The following is a 19,249-nucleotide window of genomic DNA, read 5'->3' on the forward strand; positions in this document are numbered from 1 at the left end:
GAAAATGGGGATATCACTACCAATTTGACATCAGTATAAAGGTCTGTGAGAGAATACTATAAACAACTGTACACCCACAAGTTAAATAACCTAGACAAATGGACAAATTTCAAAAAGTTCAAATATCAAAACTGACTGAAGAAGATACAGAAAATCTGAATAAATTTCTAATAAGTAAGGGGGCCGAATCAGTAATAATATCTCAACAAAGAAAATCTCAGGGCCAGACGGCTTCACTGGCGAATTCCGCCACACATTTCAAGAAGAATGAACATAAATCCTTCTGAAACTCCCAAAAGTCTGAAGAGGGCTAACACCCCCTGACTCATTCTAAGAATTACCTGACCTCGAAGCCAAACAAAGACACCACAGGAAAAAGAAAACCATTGACCAATATCCCTTATGAATAGAGATATAAAAATCTTCAATAAAATATCAGAAACCTGAATGCAGCATCATATTAAAACAAGTATACATCTTGACCAAATGGGATTTGAACACACGCAAAAATAGTCAAATATAATATGCATGAATAGAATGAAGGGAAATACCTTTCAACCATCCCAATCAATGCAGAAAAAGAACTTGATAAAAATCCACTGTCCTTCCACTCAATAAACTAGGAATAGAAGGGAACTTCCCCCATGTGAACAAGGCCAAATATGAAAACCCTGCCGCTAAGATCACATTCGCTGGGGAAACACTGAACGCTTCTCTCTAAGATCAGAAACTAGACAGAGCTGCAAACCCTTGCAAATCATATGTCTAATAAACATCTACCATCCAAGGGAAAAAAAAAAAAAAAAAAAAACCTCTTATAATGCAATTCTGGAAGGAAGGGGAACGTGTGGAGCCTGGAACATTGTGAGGACTCAGTCACAGGCCACCAGGGCAGAGGTGGCGAGACCTGTACCACGCAGGGGCTGACGGGCACAACTGGTAGCATCAGGCAGCCGGGGGCAGAGGAGCTCTGTGTTTGGGCACACTAGTGCGGCCGGGTGCCAACACAGGACCCAGCTTTCAGGAAGGAAAAGAAGGAGGGGATGAGGGAAGTGAAAGTGTCCGACTGCATAAATAGGCAGCAGGCCAGTCCCAGCCCACACACCACCCCCCGGCTAGCAGCTGTGCACCTCAGCCACAGCTCTGGCCTCCTTCTCAGCCACTGCCACAGCCATGGCTCAGCCGCTGGCTCTGAGTCTCCTTATCCTGGTCCTGGCACTCTGCATCCCCCAGATCCAAGGTACCCGGGGTGGGTGGGGGGTGGGGAGAGGGGGAAGGGGAGTCTTTGGTGGGGGCAAGGGGCTGGACAGGCCTGGATAGGAGCTTCCCAGCAGCCCCTGGCTCCCTGTGACCCCAACCTGCAGGCAGTGATGGAGGGGCTCAGGACTGTTGCCTCAAATACAGCCTAAGGAAGATTCCCCACAAGGTTGTCCGCAGCTACCGGAAGCAGGAGCCAAGTTTAGGCTGCCCCATCTCAGCTATCCTGTGAGTGGGCTCAGGGCGGAGAAGGAGGGGAGGATGCGGGCTGGCAGCTGAGCGGGGAGGGCTTGGTGGGCAAGTCCAGGAAGGTCTCCTCGCCCCCGACTCCCAGGTTCTCACCCCGGAAGCGCTCTCAGCCGGAGCTCTGCGCAGACCCCAAGGAGCCCTGGGTGCAGCAGCTGATGAAGCGTCTGGACAGGCCGCCAGCCCCACAGAAACAAGTCCAAGCCTGTAGGAAAGACGGGGGCGCCTCCAAGTCCGGCAAGAAGGGAAAAGGCTCCAAAGGCTGCAAGAGGTGAGGAAGCTGAGGGGACGGCGGGAGGACAGTGAGGGGGCGCCTCCATTCGTTCTTCACCGCCGTCTTCTGCCTTCCTAGGACTGAGCAGCCGCAGACCCCAAAAGGGCCATAGACCCGTGACCAGCCTGCAGCACAGGAGGCCCCCACCAGCCTCCCTGGGGCTTGGAGTCCCAAAGCAAGGGGCAAGAAGTGGACTTGGAAAGAGATTGAACTCAGGGGCCCCAGAGCAGCCACGCTGTGCAGGCTTTGCCACACCCCTTCTCCTGCTTCAACCATCCCGTCTGCCTTCCCAGCTCAGCCCGAGCCAGGCCAGGCCCAGAGAGACAGGAGAGAGAGAGAGTCTCCTAGGGAATGCAAGAGGAGGCAGCAGGACTGCCCCAGTGAGAGGTCACCCTGGCCCTGGCCCTGACCCTGCTGTGCCCCCTTCTTCCTTGTAAATATGATTTATACCTAACTGAATAAAAAGCTGTTCTGGCCTCCCACCCAAGTACCTGTTCCTGTGTGTTTGCATCTGTGGGAAAGTTACGGTCGCTACAGGGTGGGATCACACCCAGCCAAAGGCATAGGCTGGCAAATTCTACACTTCAACTTATGCCAAGGGTTCCCTTCCCTCTCAGGGCCCACACACCTGGGAAGTGGAAGGGAGGCTGGTGGCCCTGCGGGATCCAGTCCTGCAGGGGACAGCAGACCCAGAGAGATCCTGCCGAGATCCCTGCCCTGGATCTGCACAGCACTCCCCTACTCCAGGGGTGAGCTCCAGATCTTTGCCCAGATCTATCAGGGGACTGTAGGAGAACCTCCAAGGACCTCCGAAAAGGTCCCCAAGGGTGAGGCTAGGGTCTGGGCCCACCTGGAACACAGGCAAACACAAGTCCCACCCCACCCTGGACACATTTCCAGCCCCAGGGATCCCCTCCCTACGAGCTAAGAGGACCCCCTTCCGCCCTGTTCCACGAGGCTTGGTCCCCCAGCCTCCCCTCTTTGTTTGATGGGGCCATGGTGCCCTTCTGCTCCCTGTCTGGGCCCCTGGGCTCCCTCAGCTGTCCACCAGTTGGAATAGCCTTCTCCCTTTCCTTTCTGTTTTCTTCTTCCTCCCCTGGCAGAGACCCAGGGTCCCGGGGACCCTTTAACCTCTTGAAGCCAAGAAATAAGTTTCGCGGGGTGGATTTTTAGAGTCCCAGGATTCTGCTCTCCAAGAAGACCCCAGCCGGGCTTCCACACCCGTCCCCCACCTCCCAAGCAGGCAGAGGGGAGGCCAGCGGATGAGGTCAGGCAATGTGGGAAAGAAGACAGATCCTGGAGGGGGGGGGAAGGCGGGCAAGGAAGGCAGGGACTCGAAAAGCCAGACCTCGCCACCCCACCACCTCTTCCTTCCATAGGAGCCTGAGTGCCACAGCATTTATTGCTTATCATAAAATCATTAAAGTATGTGCTTGTTCGCTCCTCCAGAGGCTGGGGAAGACAGGGACTCCTCCCTACCTACCCCTGTGCAATAGGTGTGATCTTAGCCTATACATTCAGATGTGCAAGAAATAACATTTTGCAATGTTCTTTAAATGAACTTGATTCCTATTCCAAGCCCTTGCATCTGCCAAGAGCCATGCAGAGGTCACAGAAGGCTGGGGGGTGGGGGGGGAGTGTCCTGCCTGTCTTGCACGCCATCATGCTCTGACCGCTATGGTCAGATCTATCTAGGCAGGGCCTCAACTTTCAAGCTCTCATCTCTGTGCCACATTTGAGACATGGGAATTCAGACATGAGACCCTCTGGGCTTGGACCCGGTCTCCCAAGACATCCCTATGTCCTGTCACCTGTTCCCTTATGGCCAGGGATCGGAGCCCAATGTCCATGCTGGCTGGACCTACACAGCAATCCCTCCATGGTCTTAAAGAATTCTCCCCTCCTCCGTAGTCTCTCCCTCTCCCCAGCCCCTCCTGGACACAATCCCTTCCCATGCTTAGACTTTTACAAAAGGCAGAAGGGCCTTTGACATCAGGATGCCTGTCCCTTCAGCCCTGCCAATGTGGATGGAACTGGAGGACAGCATGTCAAGTGAAATAAGCCAGGCACAGAAAAACAAATCTCAAATGTCCTCGCTCCCATGTGGAAGCTGGAAGAACAGGTCTCATAGAAGTAGAGGCTGGGAAGGGGCGAGGGAGCGGGGTAGAGAGGGTGGGTAACAGGCACGGGTTCCGTGCTCTGTAGCACATTAGACTGAGCACAATTTACAACAACTTATTACACATTTCAAAACAATTAGAAGAGAGTTGCTGGAAGTTTCCCGGACATAAAGAAACAATAGAGGTTTGAGGAGCTGGAAATGCTAATTACCCTGATTTGACTGTGACACGTTGTATATATGTATGGGATCATCACATAAATATGGACATGTCAATTAAAAGTGTTTTCATTTTTAAAATAAAGAAATATAACCTCAAAGCAAAATAAACCCGACCAAGAACTTTTGCTTGCGCTAAAGTGAAAGGAAAAACAAGCAGAACAGACAAAAGCTCCTGTTTCACGAGGTTTTCCTGCCGCAGCTGCGTGCCCGGTATTTGCCTCAAGCCCTGCCCTGAGTAGACCTGCAACGTGTTATTTCCATCAGAGAACAAATGGCCACTCTCACTGTAGCTTTCACCCTCAGCAATGTTCTCCCGTTCTTTCTTCTTTCTGCAAGATGCATAATTCAAACAGAAAAAAACAAATAATACATATTTGTAGTTTTTTAGAGTTTCAAAAAGTACACAAAGGCTTATTCTGAACAATACCATTTCCAACAACTTTTACCTCTGAAACTATTTCTTCTAGGAGGTAGTGTCAAACACCTAAATACTTGTTTTAAGTCTCAGTTTCTTTCTGTATCTATTTTAAACATTGGCAACTCACTTCCTGCTACACAAAGAAGATTCATCTTTCTTACCAAACCTCTTCTCGTGCCACTCCATCCTCCAGACACAGGCTCACCACTAAGATCATGATCACTTATGGCTACGACTCTGCGAATGTTCATTGCAGAGCACAGCAGTGTACCATCCTTGCTTTCCCTTTGTCATTCTGCTTGTTCTTTTTCTTAAAGATTCCAGGGGCAGGCATTTAGCCCAGTGGTTTAAGACACTCAGGTCCGCCATCAGAGTACCTAGGCTCAATACCTGCGTTTCATACCTGCTCTGTTCCTGATTCCCGCTTCTTGCTAATGCAAACCCTGGGAGGCAGTGGTGATGGCTCAAGTAATTGGGTTCCTGCCGCCCATGTGGAAGACCTGGATTGAGTTCCAGGCACAGCTTGGTCTAGCTCTGGCTATAAATGAGCTCTTTCTCTCTCTCCCTCTCTCTCACTTTATCCCTTCCTCCCTCCCTCTCCATCTCTCAAATAGCAAATAATTTTTTTTAAATATTCTTTAAGGGATGGCCAGCATTGTGGCACATCAGTTTAAGCCACCACTTGAGATGCTGGCATCCCATATAAGAGTGCCATTTTGGGGGCCGGTGTTGTGTTGTAATGGGTAAAGCCACCACCTGCAGTGCCGGCATCCCACATGGCTGCCGGTTCAAGTTCCAGCTGCTCCACTTCCAATCCAGCTCCCTGCTAATGTGTTCAAAAAAGCAGTGGAAGATGGCCCAAGTCCTTGGGCCCCTGCACCCATGTGGGAGACCTGGAAGAAGCTCCTGGATCCTGGCTTCAGATTGGCCCAGTTCCAGTCCTTGTGGCCATTTGGTGAGAAAACTAATGACAAAAGATCTCTCTCTCTCTCTCTCTCTCTCTCTCTTTCTCGCTTTGCCTCTCTGTAATTCTGCCTTTCAAATAAATAAATCTTAAAAAAAAAAAAATACAGAAAAAAGAGTGCTGCTTCGCGTCCCAGCTACTTCACTTCTAATCCAGCTTCCTGCTAATGCATCTAGGAAGGCAGAAGAGGAAGGACCAATGCTTGGGTCCCTGTCATCCATGTGGGAGACCAGATAGAGTTCCTGGCTCTGGCTTCAGCCTGGCCCAGCCCTGGCTGTTGCTGGCATTAAGAAAGTGAACAAGCAGATGGAAGCTCTTTCCTCTCTCTCTCTCTCTCTCTCTCTCTCTCTCTTTCCTTCTCTCTCTCTCTCTCTCTCTCTCATTTTCACCCCATCTTTCAAATAAATAAATACATAAACCTTTGTTAAAATTCTTTAAGGTTCTAATTGTTCTTCTGTTTTTAAAAACACTTCTATCTTGACATTATCACAGCCCCTCAAATGTTTCAACATTGAAGGCTGGTTAAAGACTGAATGTTTAAAATGTATGATATAGCAGAAAAATAGGTGAATGTATTCATAATCTTATGGCAGAAAAGAATTTCTTAGGTAAGGCATAAAACCATAAAAGAGGGGCTGGCACTGTGGCACAGAAGGTTAAGCCACCGCCTGCAGTGCCAGCATCCCACGTGGGCACCAGATGGAGTCCTGGCTGCTCCACTTCCCATCCAAGCCCCTGCTAATGTGCCTGAGAAAGCAACGGAGGACAGCTCAAGTGCCTGGGCCCCTGAACCCACATGGGAGACCCAGAAGAAGCTCCTGGCTCCGGCCTGGCCTAGCCCTGGTCATTGCAGTCATCTGGGGAATGAACCAGAGAATGGAAGATCTCTTTCTCTCTCTCCTCTCTCTCTCTGTATCTCTGCCTTTCAAATAAATAAATAAATCTTAAAAAGAGAGAGAGAGAGGAGAGAAAGAGAATTAAAAAAAAAAAAACCATAAAAGAGAAGTCATAAGGGGAAAAAATCAACACCATTAAACTCAATGACATGGGGAAGTCCAGAATAAAGGCTGCAAATTACCACAGGCTCTTCTCACTGCTCTGAGTCCAGCTGAAAGTGCAGAAGGGTAATGTCTGTGGAATGCATATGCCCACACGGACCCAAACGGGAGAAGGGATACAGGTAACTTTCCCAAAGACTGCTGCCGAGGCAGGTAAATATTTCAGATAAAACGGATGCAAAGCCAAAAACAAAATTGTAAATGTGAAGCGTTTCCAACATCATGTTCATACATAAAGATACATTTTTTTTTTGAATATTCTTAGTATACTGCTGTTCAACAGGAAACAATTAATGGCTTCTACTAGAAATTTTTAAAAAAGCAGAAATGCAAAAAAAAAAAAACAGTTATTTACAAATTTTACAAACTCATCATGCCCCAAACACACTCACTTCAGTCCTTGGAATCGTGGGTTTTCCTTTAAGATTGGAGAAGCAAATCACTTCATTACTTCATTGCTGTAGAACTGAGTTACCATTATCTTTTTTTTTTTTTTTTGAAGATTTGTTTATTTACTTGAAAGTCAGAGCTACACAAGGAGAGAAGGAAAGGCAGAGAGAGAGAGGCCTTCCATCCGCTGATTCACTCCCCAGATGGCCGCAACGGCTGGAGCTGCGCCAATCCGAAGCCAGGAGCCAGGAGCTTCTTCCAGGTCTCCCACATGGATGCAGGGTCCCAAGGACTTGGGTCATCTTCTACTGCTTTCCCAGGCCATAGCAGAGAGCTGGATCGGAAGTGGAGCAGCTGGGACTTGAACTGGTGCCCATAAGGAATGCCGGCACTGCATGCAGCAGCTTTACCCGCTATGCCACAGCACCAGCCCCTTACCATTATCTTCAAAAACAAATCATCCCCAGTGCCATCGAGGAAATGACTGACATGGTGTCTTTAAATTTCACCACCATCTGTTCCATAAAATGGTAACAGACACACACAGACTAATGAAATTGCAGGGCAGCTACTTCTTACTGTCAGTGTTACCTCCGAATCTGGTGCCTCCTGCTTGCCCAGGTTCATTCCTCCCTTGTTTTATTGTCTCTGACAGATGGGGCCAGTGCTGTGGCGTAACGGATAAAGCTGCCGCCTGCAGTGCCGGCATCCCATATAGGTGTCAGTTCGAGTCTCGGCTGCTCCACTTCCAATCCAGCTCTCTGCTATGGCCTGGGAAAGCAGTGGAAGATGGCCCAAATCCTTGGGCCCCTCCACCCACATGAGAGACCTGGAAGAAGCTCCTGGCTCCTGGCTTCAGATCGGCGCAGCTCCAGCCATTATGGCCAATTGGGGAGTGAACCAGCGGATGGAAGACCTCTCCTTCTCTCTTTGTGTAACTCTTTTAAATAAATAAATAAATCTTAAAAAAAAAAATTAGAGTCTGACAGTGTAGGAAAGGATGGACAGGGCCAGTCAGACCTCCTGGAACTGTAGCTAATAGAAAGGTCCTAACAACCTGAGTCACATGAACTTGAAACCAACTGCAAAGGAAGCAACCAGGTTTCTCAACACCACCGCCCCTCCCACGGTGACAGGTAGGCGCTGCTGTGACCAGCCCCCGTTACATCCTTGAGTTATCAACCCCAGTCCTCCTTAGGTGGACGCAATCGCCAGTGACAGCCGGCTCCTTTAGATATTTTTTATTTTTTAAAAAGTTTTCCGTGTGGTAGCACGGAGCTACAAGCCAGACACACTGACACGCTCGGCAAGCTCAGCGTCTCCCACGGTGCTGTGTGGCCCAGAGAAGCGACAGGGATGGAGTCTGTAATTTGTTTTCCGTGAAAGCTCAAATTTCATTGGCTTCCTAGTTTTCATCATTTACCTGCGAAACACTTCTTCAGCTTCAGCTGGCCTCCTTTGTGAAGGCCTTCTTCTTTCCCACATCCAGGTGTCATTTCTCCTTGTGTTCAGGGGCAAAGCGATACCGTGTTTGTTAAAATTGCCAACACTCCCATCCTGTACCACTCGTCTTGACCCGTGAGTTGCCATTTTGGTGGATGCTGAAATTGCCACACCTCTGTTTCTAGCACCCACATTTGTAATTCTTCAAGTGGTACAAGCTCTGCAACTCCCCTACACAGAATGTCGGTTATGTTAAGAAGCTGGAAACCTCATTGTCGTCAGCACATCCCTTTCTCGGTTAGTAGCAAATTAAAACACCCCAGAAAGAGAAACTCTGCTTTCACATTCTTTAGGACTGTTGCTTTAGAACATGAGTTGGGATAATAACGGGTTTCAGCACAACATACAGAGTGTCACTGCAGGGTGGACAACTGGCAGCGTGATTAAAACCCCCACATCTCATTGCCTACATAGCTAAGTTCAAGTCTCGGCTCTGCTCTTGACTCTAGCTCTCTGCTCATGCAGACTCTAGAAGGCAGAAGATGAAGGCTCAAGTACTCGAGTCCCTGCCACCCAAGTGGGATACCCGGATTGAGTTCAGGGCTCCTGGCGTTAGCCTGGCCCAGCCCTGGCTGTTGCCGGCATTTGGGGAGGAAACAGATGCACGATCTCTATCTCTGTCCCTTTGTGTCTGTATTTCAAATTAAATGGAAAATAAATTTTATTGTTTAAAAAAAAAAAACAAAACTAGTGTAACCAAAACGCACCTGTGAACCCCCAGCAGCCTGCACCACTACTCTCTCAAAACACTCTGCCTGCAATCCCGGAGCCGGGGCGTGAGGGCCGCACTGCCCAGCTCCGCTGCCAGGGGGCAGCAGCCGCACCGCGGGCCCCTGTTGTCCAAGGCAAACGGCAGGCTGGGAGTTGAATTTTCTGTTCCCATTAACTTGTTGTTCTCGTTTTTATTATTTGTCCTCAAATGTGCCTTTCCGCCCGTGGCAGGTTAAAGTCCTTCATCCCCTGGGCATCGCGCCCTGCGCAAGGCCAGGCTCTCAAATACCCCCGTGGGAAATGGAACCCTTTTCCCGGGGTTGACCCCGTAATCTGGCTTCGGGAATCGGCTGGGGGCGAGTTATTTACGCTGTGAGCCAAGGGGCTATGCACTGCCTCAGGCTCTGAGCCCTTCCCCGTCTCCTGGCTCCGCACCCAAAGTAAACGCAATGGCCGGGGAGGGGGTGGGGGCGCTAAATGCCTCGTGTTCTCGGACAGCCCGCCGGTCTCGGCCGCACCCGCTGACTGCCCACGGGGCTCAGGGGTCTGAATGGCGGGGATCTGGCGGGAGGCCGCTGTCCCAAGCCCGGCGTAACGGCTGCGCCAGGTCATCGGGAGCCCACGTTGGCCCGATCCTCGGAGGCGCGGGCACCACCCGCAGGGCCAGCGGGAACGCGCAACCCTGCGTCCGGCGGGAGCCGGGAGAGCGCCAAAGGCTGGGCGAGGGCCGGGGACTTCGGACGCCAAGGCAGCTTCTGAGGCAGGCGTCCGCCCTCCCACCCCGCCTCCGCCGGAGCCTCGCTTGGCTCGGGGCGCCCCCTCCAGGCCTGGGCGAGCGCGCGTCAAGAGCACACGCGCGCCTCCTGCACAGTCCCGCAGACCCAGCTCCGGACACGCATTCGCCCGTTCAACACACGCTAAGCATCCAGGGTGCGTCCTCTCACTAGTCATTCCCCCGCACTCTCCCACTGCCCCCACAGACTGGGGAGGCTTCCCAGGCCTAGCCCCAGGGGGTGAGGCGCCCTCTGTTCTAGATCTCCTACCTCTGGGCCCAGGATTTGGCAGACCAGAGAGCCAGAAGACTGGGCAGGCTCCCTGGAGGAGCCTGGGGCCACTCTGGGCTGTCCTGAGCTGAGCTGCCCTGAGCTGAGACAAGACTTTCCCCCGGGGCTCACGCTGAACGCTGAACCAAGAGCCCCGGGGGAAAGTGGCTTAGCTGGGAAGAGGGTGAAGTCGTGAGCCCATAGCAGTGACGTGTGTGTGGCCAGAAAGTGTTCCAAACCTGCCTCCAGACCCCTACCCTCCCAATCACTCCATCCCCACTCCCTGTGGATTGTCTAAGCCGATGGCTTTGGGGGCGGGGGGGAGGGGGACTCAAACTCCACCTCGAGCCTGTGTCCCTTTCCTCTTTGCCATGTGAGTGACACCCTCACTGTCCCCCTCTTTCCCCGAGTCCTCTTCACCTCCCCAATCTGTTCAGCTTAGTGTGGAACTTGGGCCTCTTCTACCTACACTCAATCTCTTGGTAATCTTGTTTTATGGCTTTAAATATGAGTACCATCCATACAGTCCCGGCTTTATATCTTCAGCTAGAATCTCTCCCCTAAACTCCAGACCCAAGCTAACTACCCCAACATTTACATGTCCAACATGCAGCTTCAACTTAACAACTCAACAACTCAAAACCAGTCTCCCAATGTGCCCACAAACTCTTCCCTCTGCCAATATCCACTTGTGGGTAAATTCCATCCATCAAGTTGTTCAAGCCAAAATCCTTGCCTCTTCTGTCTCTGTTCTATCTTATGCTGACCCCTTAGCAAAGCCTGTTGGCTCCACTTTGTCTCCAGAGTCTGACTTCTTTTTTTTTTATTTATTTATTTATTTCAAAAGCAGAGTTACAGAGAAGCAGAGGCACAGAGAGAGAGAGGTCTTCCATCTGTTGGTTCACTCTCCAAAATGGTCACAACGGCTGGAGCTGCGCCGATCTGAAGCCAGGAGCCAGGAGCTTCTTCTGGGTCTTCCACATGGGTGCAGGGGCCCAAGCACTCGGGCCATCTTCTACTGCTATTCTAGGCCATAGCAGAGAGCTGGATCCTAAGTGGAGCAGCTGGGTCGCAAACCAGCACCCCAATGGGAGGCCGGCACTGCAAGCAGCAATTTTACTCGCTACGCCACAGCGCCAGCCCCTAGAGTGCGACTTCTTACCAACTCCAAGCACCATTATGTCCTCCCTGGACTTAGGCATAGCTTCCAGCCTGATTGTCCTTCTTCCAAAAAAAAAAAGGTACCACTTTGATCTACTCTTCATTCAACAGCTAGAGGGAGCCTTCTAAAATATGTCCAATCTCACCACACCTCTTCAAAATCCTCCCATGGCTCCCCCATCTCACCAAGTAGAAACCGGGCAATGGTTTACACAGCCCTGCACTATCCGGCCCGGAAGGGATGCGGCGTGTCTCCTGCCACTCTGCCCTCTGGTCTTCAAGCCATTCCTCAAGCACAGCCTTGCCTCCAGACCTTTGTGCTTCCTGTTTCCCCTGCTACAACGCCTCCCCAGGCCTCAGCGTGCCTCACGCCCTCACCTGCATCTCAGCAGCCTCTGCTCAAGTGTCTGGTTCCTTCGTTAGAATAAAAACTCTGCAAGAGCAGGCACGTGTATCTGCCTGGCTGACTGCTGTGTCCCAGCTCGGCACACAGGGTGCCCTCGGTAGATGTGTATGGGGTCCTAAGCCTTGTTCTTTCATTGTTTCCCTCTTTCCTGCTGATTCTTCAGATCTCTGCCAACAGGAACGCCAGGCAGAGGGCACTGAAACTGAAGTGGAATGGAAACCTCTCTGCCAGCTTGGAACTTTCTGGGTGTGTCATTGAGGATCTTAGCAGGAAACCAAAGGCATGCTCAAAAACGTCTAATGGCAAAGAATTTAGTGAGGGGACCATTCACAGAGGTGAGGGCAGGGTTGTTGTGGGCTGCTGCTGCCACACAGATAATTAGACATGAGCCACTGAGGAGGGCCACAAGACCCTCCTCTAGAGGCGAATCCAAGGACCCACCCAAGTGGCCCCCTTTGCAATTTAAGTTATGATCAAAGTGTCTTTGGATAAAATGGGATCTCAGGGGCTGGCACCGTGGCTTCCGCCTATGGTGCCTGTATCCCATATGGGCACTGGTTTGAGTCCCAGCTGTTCCACTTCTGATCCAGCTCTCTTCTATGGCCTGGGAAAAGCAGCAGGAAATGGTCCAAGTGCTTGGGCCCCTGAACTCATGTAGGAGATCCAGATTAAGCTCCTGGCTCCACCCTGGTCCAGCCCCAGTTACGGCCATCTGGGGAGTGAAGCAGTGGATGGAAGACTCTCTCTCTCTCTCTCTCTCTCTCTCTCTCTCTGGCTCTTCCTCTCTCTGTAACTCTGCTTTTCACATAAATCTTTTTTTAAAAAAAAACTTGACCTTATATTTTTAATGTAATTTGGTTAGCACAATCAGGAACAGGCAACCTACCTAATAATATGTGTATCACCATTTGCAGTCACAGCAATTAAGTGCCTCTGGTACTTTATCTCGGATTTCCTTGTCTTCCAGCATTGCATCCTGTGCCTCGCTGGTGAGAGTCTAGGAGACTGCGATGCTTCTACATACTCCAGGTTACTTGTGTCCTCTCTCCACATGCAAAGCCATTATCAATGCATGCACCAAGTGTTTGAACAACGAGGCCGGCGCTGTGGCATAGTAGGCTAAGCTTCCACCTGTGAAGCCAGCAGCCTATATGGGCACCGGTTCAATTCTCATTTGCTCCACTTCCAATCCAGCTCTCTGCTATGGCCTGGGAAAGCAGTGGAAGATGGCCCAAGCGCTTGGGCCCCTGCACCCATGTGGGAGACTCAGAAGAAGCTCCTGGCTCCTGGCTTTGGTTAGGCCCAGCTCCAGCTGTTGTGGCCATTTGAGGAGTGAACCAGCAGATGGAAGACCTCTCTGTCTGTCTATAACTCTTCCTCTCAAATAAATAAATAAATATTTCTTTAAAAGAAAATAATCTGAACAACGTAATCCCAGGATTCCACTTTGGGACTCTCCTTCCCTGGCTCTCCTCTGGAACCATGTACTGTATCAGTGAGGATCCTGGCAGGAAACAGGTGGCACACCGTAAGGATACAGGAGAAACCTATCATTTCTACCCACCAATCAGCACTTGTGTGTGTAGGGATTTCTCTGGCAGATGCTAGCTGAGTCCTCTTACTCAGTTCAGTTCTGACGTCACCAACCTGGAGGCAGCATCAGACCGTACAGGTTGAGGGCTCAGTCCCACCAGAATGTGCCCCCCGATTCAGATGCTGGCCTGCGCTCCCATCTATAAATAGGGTAGTTCCCGCTACCTCAGGCTCCATTAATTTGCCAGAGTGGCTCACAGAACTCAGGGAAATGTTTTCCTTACATTCGCAAAGGAGCCAGATGGGAGCACTGCATTTGACCAGACATGGGAGAAGGAGCACAGAGCTCCCAGCCCTTTCCGGGCAGCCTCCAGGAACCTCCACAGGGTCAGCTATCCGGGAGCCACCGAGCTCAGTCCTTTGGGGTTTTTATGGAAGCTTCATCACATCGCCGTGATTGATGACATCACTGGCCATTGGGATGTCAGCTGAACCACCAGCCTCTCTCCTCTCCCTGGTGGCAGGATGAGGGCAGGGAGACTAAAAGTTTCAACCCCAGGTTGGGTCCCAAGGCTCTCTAGGTGCCCCCAACCACTGGGCATATCTTTAATTTACAAAAGCCGCCCTTGTCACCCTGGAGATTCCAAGGATTTTAGAAGCTATGTCAGGAAATGAGCACAAAGGAAAAAATATATACATTTCACAATACCACATCCACTCAAAAGATTTAGCCAAGAATATTTTAATAAAAGGGCAGTGTAAGAGGCAGGGTCAGGATTAAGGAACTGTCACTGGATGATAAGGCCCCCGGATTCAGCAGGAAGGGGAAAACCAGAACCATAGCAAGGCCTTAAGGGGCAAGAGAAGCTTAGTTAGAGAGAGGCCCATGGAGAGGAGGCGGCCCCAGAGGGTCTGTAAATGGCATCGGTGAGTCCCCAACTCTAGCGTCGTCAGTCACCTGGAAAGTGTGAGAAAATAGTTTGCTGCCCCCACCCCAGGGTCTGGCTCTAGTAGGGCCGGAGAACGTGCATTTCTAACAAGCTCCCAGTGAAGCTGAGGCCATTGTCCAAAGACTGCTCTTTGAGAACAGCTGCCATAGGGTTTTATTCACTACAGACTGCAGCAAGACCAAAGATTCGGGCGATGAGCACCCCCAGCCCCTCTCCTTCCACTCATGGATCCCCTGCTGCTACCTCCCATGGGCAAGGAATCCTGGGTAATGCAATCTGCAGAGGTCAGTCTTCTAGCCTGCCAGGGCACAGGAAAGTGGACAATAAATAATGGGTGAGCTTGGGGCAAACAGAGAACAACTACAACCAGCACAGGCTGAATATATCAACAGAAAGATGATTGGGTAGACGAATTAATGGACAGATACAGGAATGAGAGGATTAAATAATAATGGTTCATTTAAAAATTTTATTTATAGGGGCCGGCTCCCAGCTTTGGATCAGCACAGCTCCAGCCATTACGGCTGTCTGGGGAGTGAACCAGCAAATGGAAGACCTCTTTCTCCCTCTGTCTCTGTCTCTGTCTCTGTCTCTATCTCTCTCTCTTTCTGCCTCTGCCTCTCTGTAACTCTGCCTTTCAAATAAAATAAATAAATCTTTAAAACAAAAAGAATAGGGGCCAGTACTGTGGCTCAGAAGGGTAAAGCCCTGGCCTGAAGTGCTGGCAGCCCATAAGGGCACCAGTTCTAGTCCCGGCTGCTCCTCTTCTGATCCAGCTCTCTGCTATGGCCTGGGAAAGCAGTAAAAGATGGCTCAAAGCTTTGGGCCCCTGAACCCACGTGGGAGACCTGGAAGAAGCTCCTGGCTCCTGGCGCAGCTCCAGCCGTTGCAGCCACCTGGGGAGTGAACCAGAGGATGGAAGACCTCTCTCTCTGTCTCTACCTCTCTCTGTAACTCTCTTTCAAATAAATAAAATAAATCTTAAAAAAAAAAAAAAAGAAAGAATAAGGGGGCTCCTTCATGATGCTAGGAAACTGGAACTCAATCCAGGTCTCCCACGAGGGAGGCAGCCCTCACCACTCACTCTCAGAGTCTGAATTAGCAAGAAGCTAGCGTCAGGTGCCAGAGCTAGGAATTGAACCCAGGCACTCCAATGTAGGACTGAGGTGTTTTAATGGGCATCGTAATCCCTAGGCCAAATGCCCACTCTTGGTTAATTATTAAGGAGTGCTTATTATGTGCAAGCCTCTAAGGTAACTGCTCTACTCAGAGAATCTTAGATTCACAAGACATAGATCTACTACCATTCCCAGTTTACAGAGAAGATCACTAGCATTTGCCTGATCACACAGCTAGTGAGTGGTGCACCCTGAGCCCCAACTGAGACACTATCCGTACAGTCTCCTCCTCTGGGCTGTGTGTTACACACTCAGTGCTGCGATCAGCAGACAGGCAGTGTGGACTAGTATGGAAGAGTGCAAATCTCAGAGAGCAAATCTGGCTTCAGATCACGCTCCAGCACTGCTGAGCTGTGCGACCTGTGCTTACGTGTAAAGCAGAGACAATATGATGAAAACAACTTGGACAACTACTTCGTAGCCTTGTTGGCAAAGTGAAGCAAGGTAACACTGGTTTGGCCCTTGACACAGAGCCTAGCACAGAGTAACCAATCATCATTATTAGCAACAGATGGAAAGAAAGAGAAGTCAGAAACCCATGAGAGTGAGAACACACCCCTCCCACCAAGGAGAGCCCAGCGTGGGGATGGTTACATGGGTGTCCCATCTATTAATTTCTCGTTTGAGGTCTTCTCTTCCGCTCTTTCTCATAAGGATGGGAAATCGCTATTCCCCTCCTCCATCTGTCAATTCCTTGAAATTTGGGGATTTGTCTGAATATGAGCTGGCCAGCCCCTCTCCTTAGAAATCCCCTCTTGGTTCCCAGGATTAGGAGATGGGGAAAGATGAAATGGGCTATTCCAGGGCAGATTCTCCTGCCCCCTGTTCCTGTGACCCAGGTGTGGGACAGAGGAAAGTAATGAATAGGGGGCCAGCACTGTGGCATAACGGGTAAAGCCACCACCTGGAGTGCCGGCATCCCATATGGGTGCCGGTTCAAGTCCTGGCTGCTCCACTTCCAATCCAGCTCTCTGCTATGGACTAGGAAAGCAGTGGAAGATGGCCCAAGCCCTTAGGCCCCTGCACCCATGTGGGAGACCCAGAGGAAGCTCCTGGCTCCTGGCTTCAGATTGGCCCAGCTCCAGCTGTTGCGGCCATCTGGGGAGTAAACCAGTGGATGGAAGACTTCTCTCTCTCTCTCTCTCTGCCTCTGCCTCTCTGTAACTGTCTTTCAAATAAATAAATATTTTAAAAAATTAAAAATAATGAATAAAGGAGGGGGAAGTTCTTGCTGAGCTCAACTTTAATCCCAGGGCCTGGGATGTGGGAAGGAAGATCTTGGCTCCCTCCCAAGGAACGTTGCCTTTAGGCTGTTTGTCCCAGTGGAGGGACTGGTTCCCAGATAGTGGATGGGTAGGAGTGTGACAATCCAGGAAGGCCACCCCAGCTCTCGTGGTTGTCCCTAGGGCACCCAGGAAATGTCTTCATTACAAGCCTCGAAGGAAGAGAACACCAATGAGGAGGACACTGAACCTAGGGAAAGGGGCGCAACACTGCTCTGACCCCCCAACCCTGACCATCACTTCTGGTGGATGAAGCTATTGCCAGCAGTGGGATTACAGTACCACAACTCAGTCCTCTTTTTCTTGGCCAGACGGCAAGCTGCTTAGGCTCTCAGAACTGAAGCCAAGGAAAGCAGAAGAGGGGAGAAGAGGGTGGGCGGGGCAGGGTTCTGCCAAAAAGAGGGGGCAAAAGGGGAATCCATGGAATGGGACATGGAGGGGAATTTCTAGACGGAGAAAGTGAAAGCTCTGGGCCATAAATAGGAGGCAGCCGCAGCCTTGCACAAGCACTCACACTGCTAGGTCCTCTCACGCCTGTGCACTCCCCAGTGCTCGCCTGCTCCTGCTCCCCGCTGCACACCCATCCCAAACCTGCGCCTCCCAGCTTCCCGCAGACACGCACCTGCTCTGCCTCCGCTCACCCTCCATGGCCCCTGGTGCAGCCCGGCTCCTGGCCCTCAGCCTGCTGGTTCTCTGGACCTCCCTGGGTAAGATGGGGGTGGGGGGTGCTGACAGTGCCGGTGTCAGACTGCTTTGCCCTGGGTGTGAGGCAGCTACTTAGGTCTGGGGTCTCCCTGTGCCCTGTGTGTGTGTGTGCCTGTGAGTGTGGGTTACCTACACTGGATTCCAAATTGAGTCCGTCTCTTGGTGTATCCCAGGGCCTGTGGCTGTCCCCCTCTCTGCACGCTCTGTTGCCTACTGCCTCAGTTTCTCAGGCAGAAGGAGAGAACAGTACGATCTGTGTTGAATGTAGAGAGAATGGGAGACACTGCAGCTGGGCTGGTAGTCAAAATATCAGGTCTCTAAAACAGCTCTCCACCCAGCACTGTGACCAGCATTAACTCGTTATTTGCTGGACTGTGGGGATACCGAGAGGGCTTGGGAGGGAGGATGGAGTGATTGGGGCAGGAGGAAGGCACTGTGGGACTCAGGGCCATGGCTGTTGATCAAACAGTTTAGAAGGCTCACGTCTATTTGTCAACCACTAGGGTGACATCAGTGCATAATGGACTGAATATCAAGCCAACCACCTGCCTACCCCCTACCCCCAAGAGTTGTCTTCAATCTCAAGTAGAGCCCTGCTCGCCACCCCCGACCCCACCCCGTGGTCCCTATGGCCTGACGCCTTCTCTCTCCTGTCCCAGCACCAGCTCTGGGGGGTGCTAACGATGCTGAAGACTGCTGCCTGTCTGTGACCCAGCGCCCCATCCCCGGGAACATCGTGAGAGCCTTTCGCTACCTGCTCGTCACCGATGGCTGCCGAGTACCTGCTGTAGTGTGAGTTGTTGGGGGGGGGGTTCCAGTCTCATCTCCCCCAGTCAGCCCCTGGTGATACCCCCACTTTCTTATCCCTCTTCTCCCTGTCAAGACCAAGTCCCTGAAATACCTGCCCAGACGTGGTCCCCAGCCTCTGCCCCTCCTACTACAGCCCTCCAGGAAGCTGGGCTCCAGGGCTCCCTTCTCTCTGCCTCCAGGTTCACCACACTGAGGGGTCTCCAGCTCTGTGCACCCCCAGAACAGCCCTGGGTGGGCCGCATCATTCGGAGACTGAAGCGAATCTCTACCAAGGCAAGCCTGGCCCTCCCCAGCCCTGCCTCCTGCCTCCAAGCCCCTGGCCCCAGCTTCCGCCCCTGACCCTGCCTCTCCTTCCTCCCCAGGGCAAGCACCAGAGCAGCTAGCCCAGGACAACACCACAGGGGGCGCTGTGTCTCAGTGAGGATGTGAACCACCCCGGCCTGGGGTTGGAGGACTAGGAGGGAGGAGCAGGCTCCCAGCTCCCCTGCACCAGGCCAGAGCCAGCCAGGGCAGAGCCTGCAGTGTCGACATGAGTGTGAACTCGAGCGAGAGGGCCCGCGTGAGTGAGGGCACAGCTTCTCCTCACCCAGACTGCAATGCTTCCAATAAAGCCACCTGGCACTCCCGCGTCTATCTGTCCACTGTCTGTTTGCTGTCTGTCTAGGAGGACAGGAGTAGCAACGGGGGAGGTGGAATGGCTGGACCTGTTTTCCACCCTGCAGCCCAAGCAACCTCCTCCCCAGCCTCCGCCTAACACCCCTCATGCTCTCCAGACCAGGCCCCCTCATGTCTGTTCACAGCCATCACACTGCGCGGTTCAGCAACACTAACCTAGGGGCACTTCTCCGACACCAGAGGCCGTCCCGCCACCCCAGGGCAGGTGCTCAGGGATGGCTGTCACTGGGGGAGGGAAGCTGTCAGCAACCAGCTCTTATGGCTTGGGGGGAGGGCAAAGAACCTCAACCGGGAGGTGAGGGGGGAGGTGGAAACCAAACCGTAAGAGGCCCATGAAATAAGC

The 19,249-nt window shown here is 51.7% G+C and overlaps 2 protein-coding genes across 2 annotated transcripts; both read left to right on the forward strand.

Moving 5' to 3' along the window:
* Window positions 1-1,107: 1,107 nt before the first annotated feature.
* On the forward strand, window positions 1,108-2,259 carry CCL21 (C-C motif chemokine ligand 21). The gene is made up of 4 exons (XM_062206973.1): window positions 1,108-1,240; window positions 1,365-1,485; window positions 1,592-1,774; window positions 1,856-2,259. Exons 1-4 carry the CDS (start codon window positions 1,174-1,176, stop codon window positions 1,887-1,889), a joined length of 405 nt encoding a protein of 134 aa, XP_062062957.1. The 5' UTR covers window positions 1,108-1,173; the 3' UTR covers window positions 1,890-2,259.
* A 15,090-nt stretch (window positions 2,260-17,349) lies between these two features.
* On the forward strand, window positions 17,350-18,614 carry CCL19 (C-C motif chemokine ligand 19). The gene is made up of 4 exons (XM_062206745.1): window positions 17,350-17,423; window positions 18,081-18,213; window positions 18,411-18,504; window positions 18,594-18,614. Exons 1-4 carry the CDS (start codon window positions 17,363-17,365, stop codon window positions 18,612-18,614), a joined length of 309 nt encoding a protein of 102 aa, XP_062062729.1. The 5' UTR covers window positions 17,350-17,362.
* Window positions 18,615-19,249: the final 635 nt, after the last annotated feature.

The sequence above is a fragment of the Lepus europaeus genome, chromosome 12 (genome assembly GCF_033115175.1).
Source record: "Lepus europaeus isolate LE1 chromosome 12, mLepTim1.pri, whole genome shotgun sequence".
NCBI classification, from domain to species: domain Eukaryota; kingdom Metazoa; phylum Chordata; class Mammalia; order Lagomorpha; family Leporidae; genus Lepus; species Lepus europaeus.

Coding starts and splice junctions, on each gene's coding strand:
- CCL21 (XM_062206973.1), top strand. CDS start 1,174: ATGGCTCAGCCGCTGGCTCTGAGTCTCCTTATCCTGGTCCTGGCACTC. Junction 1,486..1,591: donor TGCCCCATCTCAGCTATCCT/GTGAGTGGGCTC, acceptor CCCGACTCCCAG/GTTCTCACCCCGGAAGCGCT. Junction 1,775..1,855: donor GGCTCCAAAGGCTGCAAGAG/GTGAGGAAGCTG, acceptor CTGCCTTCCTAG/GACTGAGCAGCCGCAGACCC.
- CCL19 (XM_062206745.1), top strand. CDS start 17,363: ATGGCCCCTGGTGCAGCCCGGCTCCTGGCCCTCAGCCTGCTGGTTCTC. Junction 17,424..18,080: donor GGTTCTCTGGACCTCCCTGG/GTAAGATGGGGG, acceptor CTCCTGTCCCAG/CACCAGCTCTGGGGGGTGCT. Junction 18,214..18,410: donor TGCCGAGTACCTGCTGTAGT/GTGAGTTGTTGG, acceptor CTCTGCCTCCAG/GTTCACCACACTGAGGGGTC.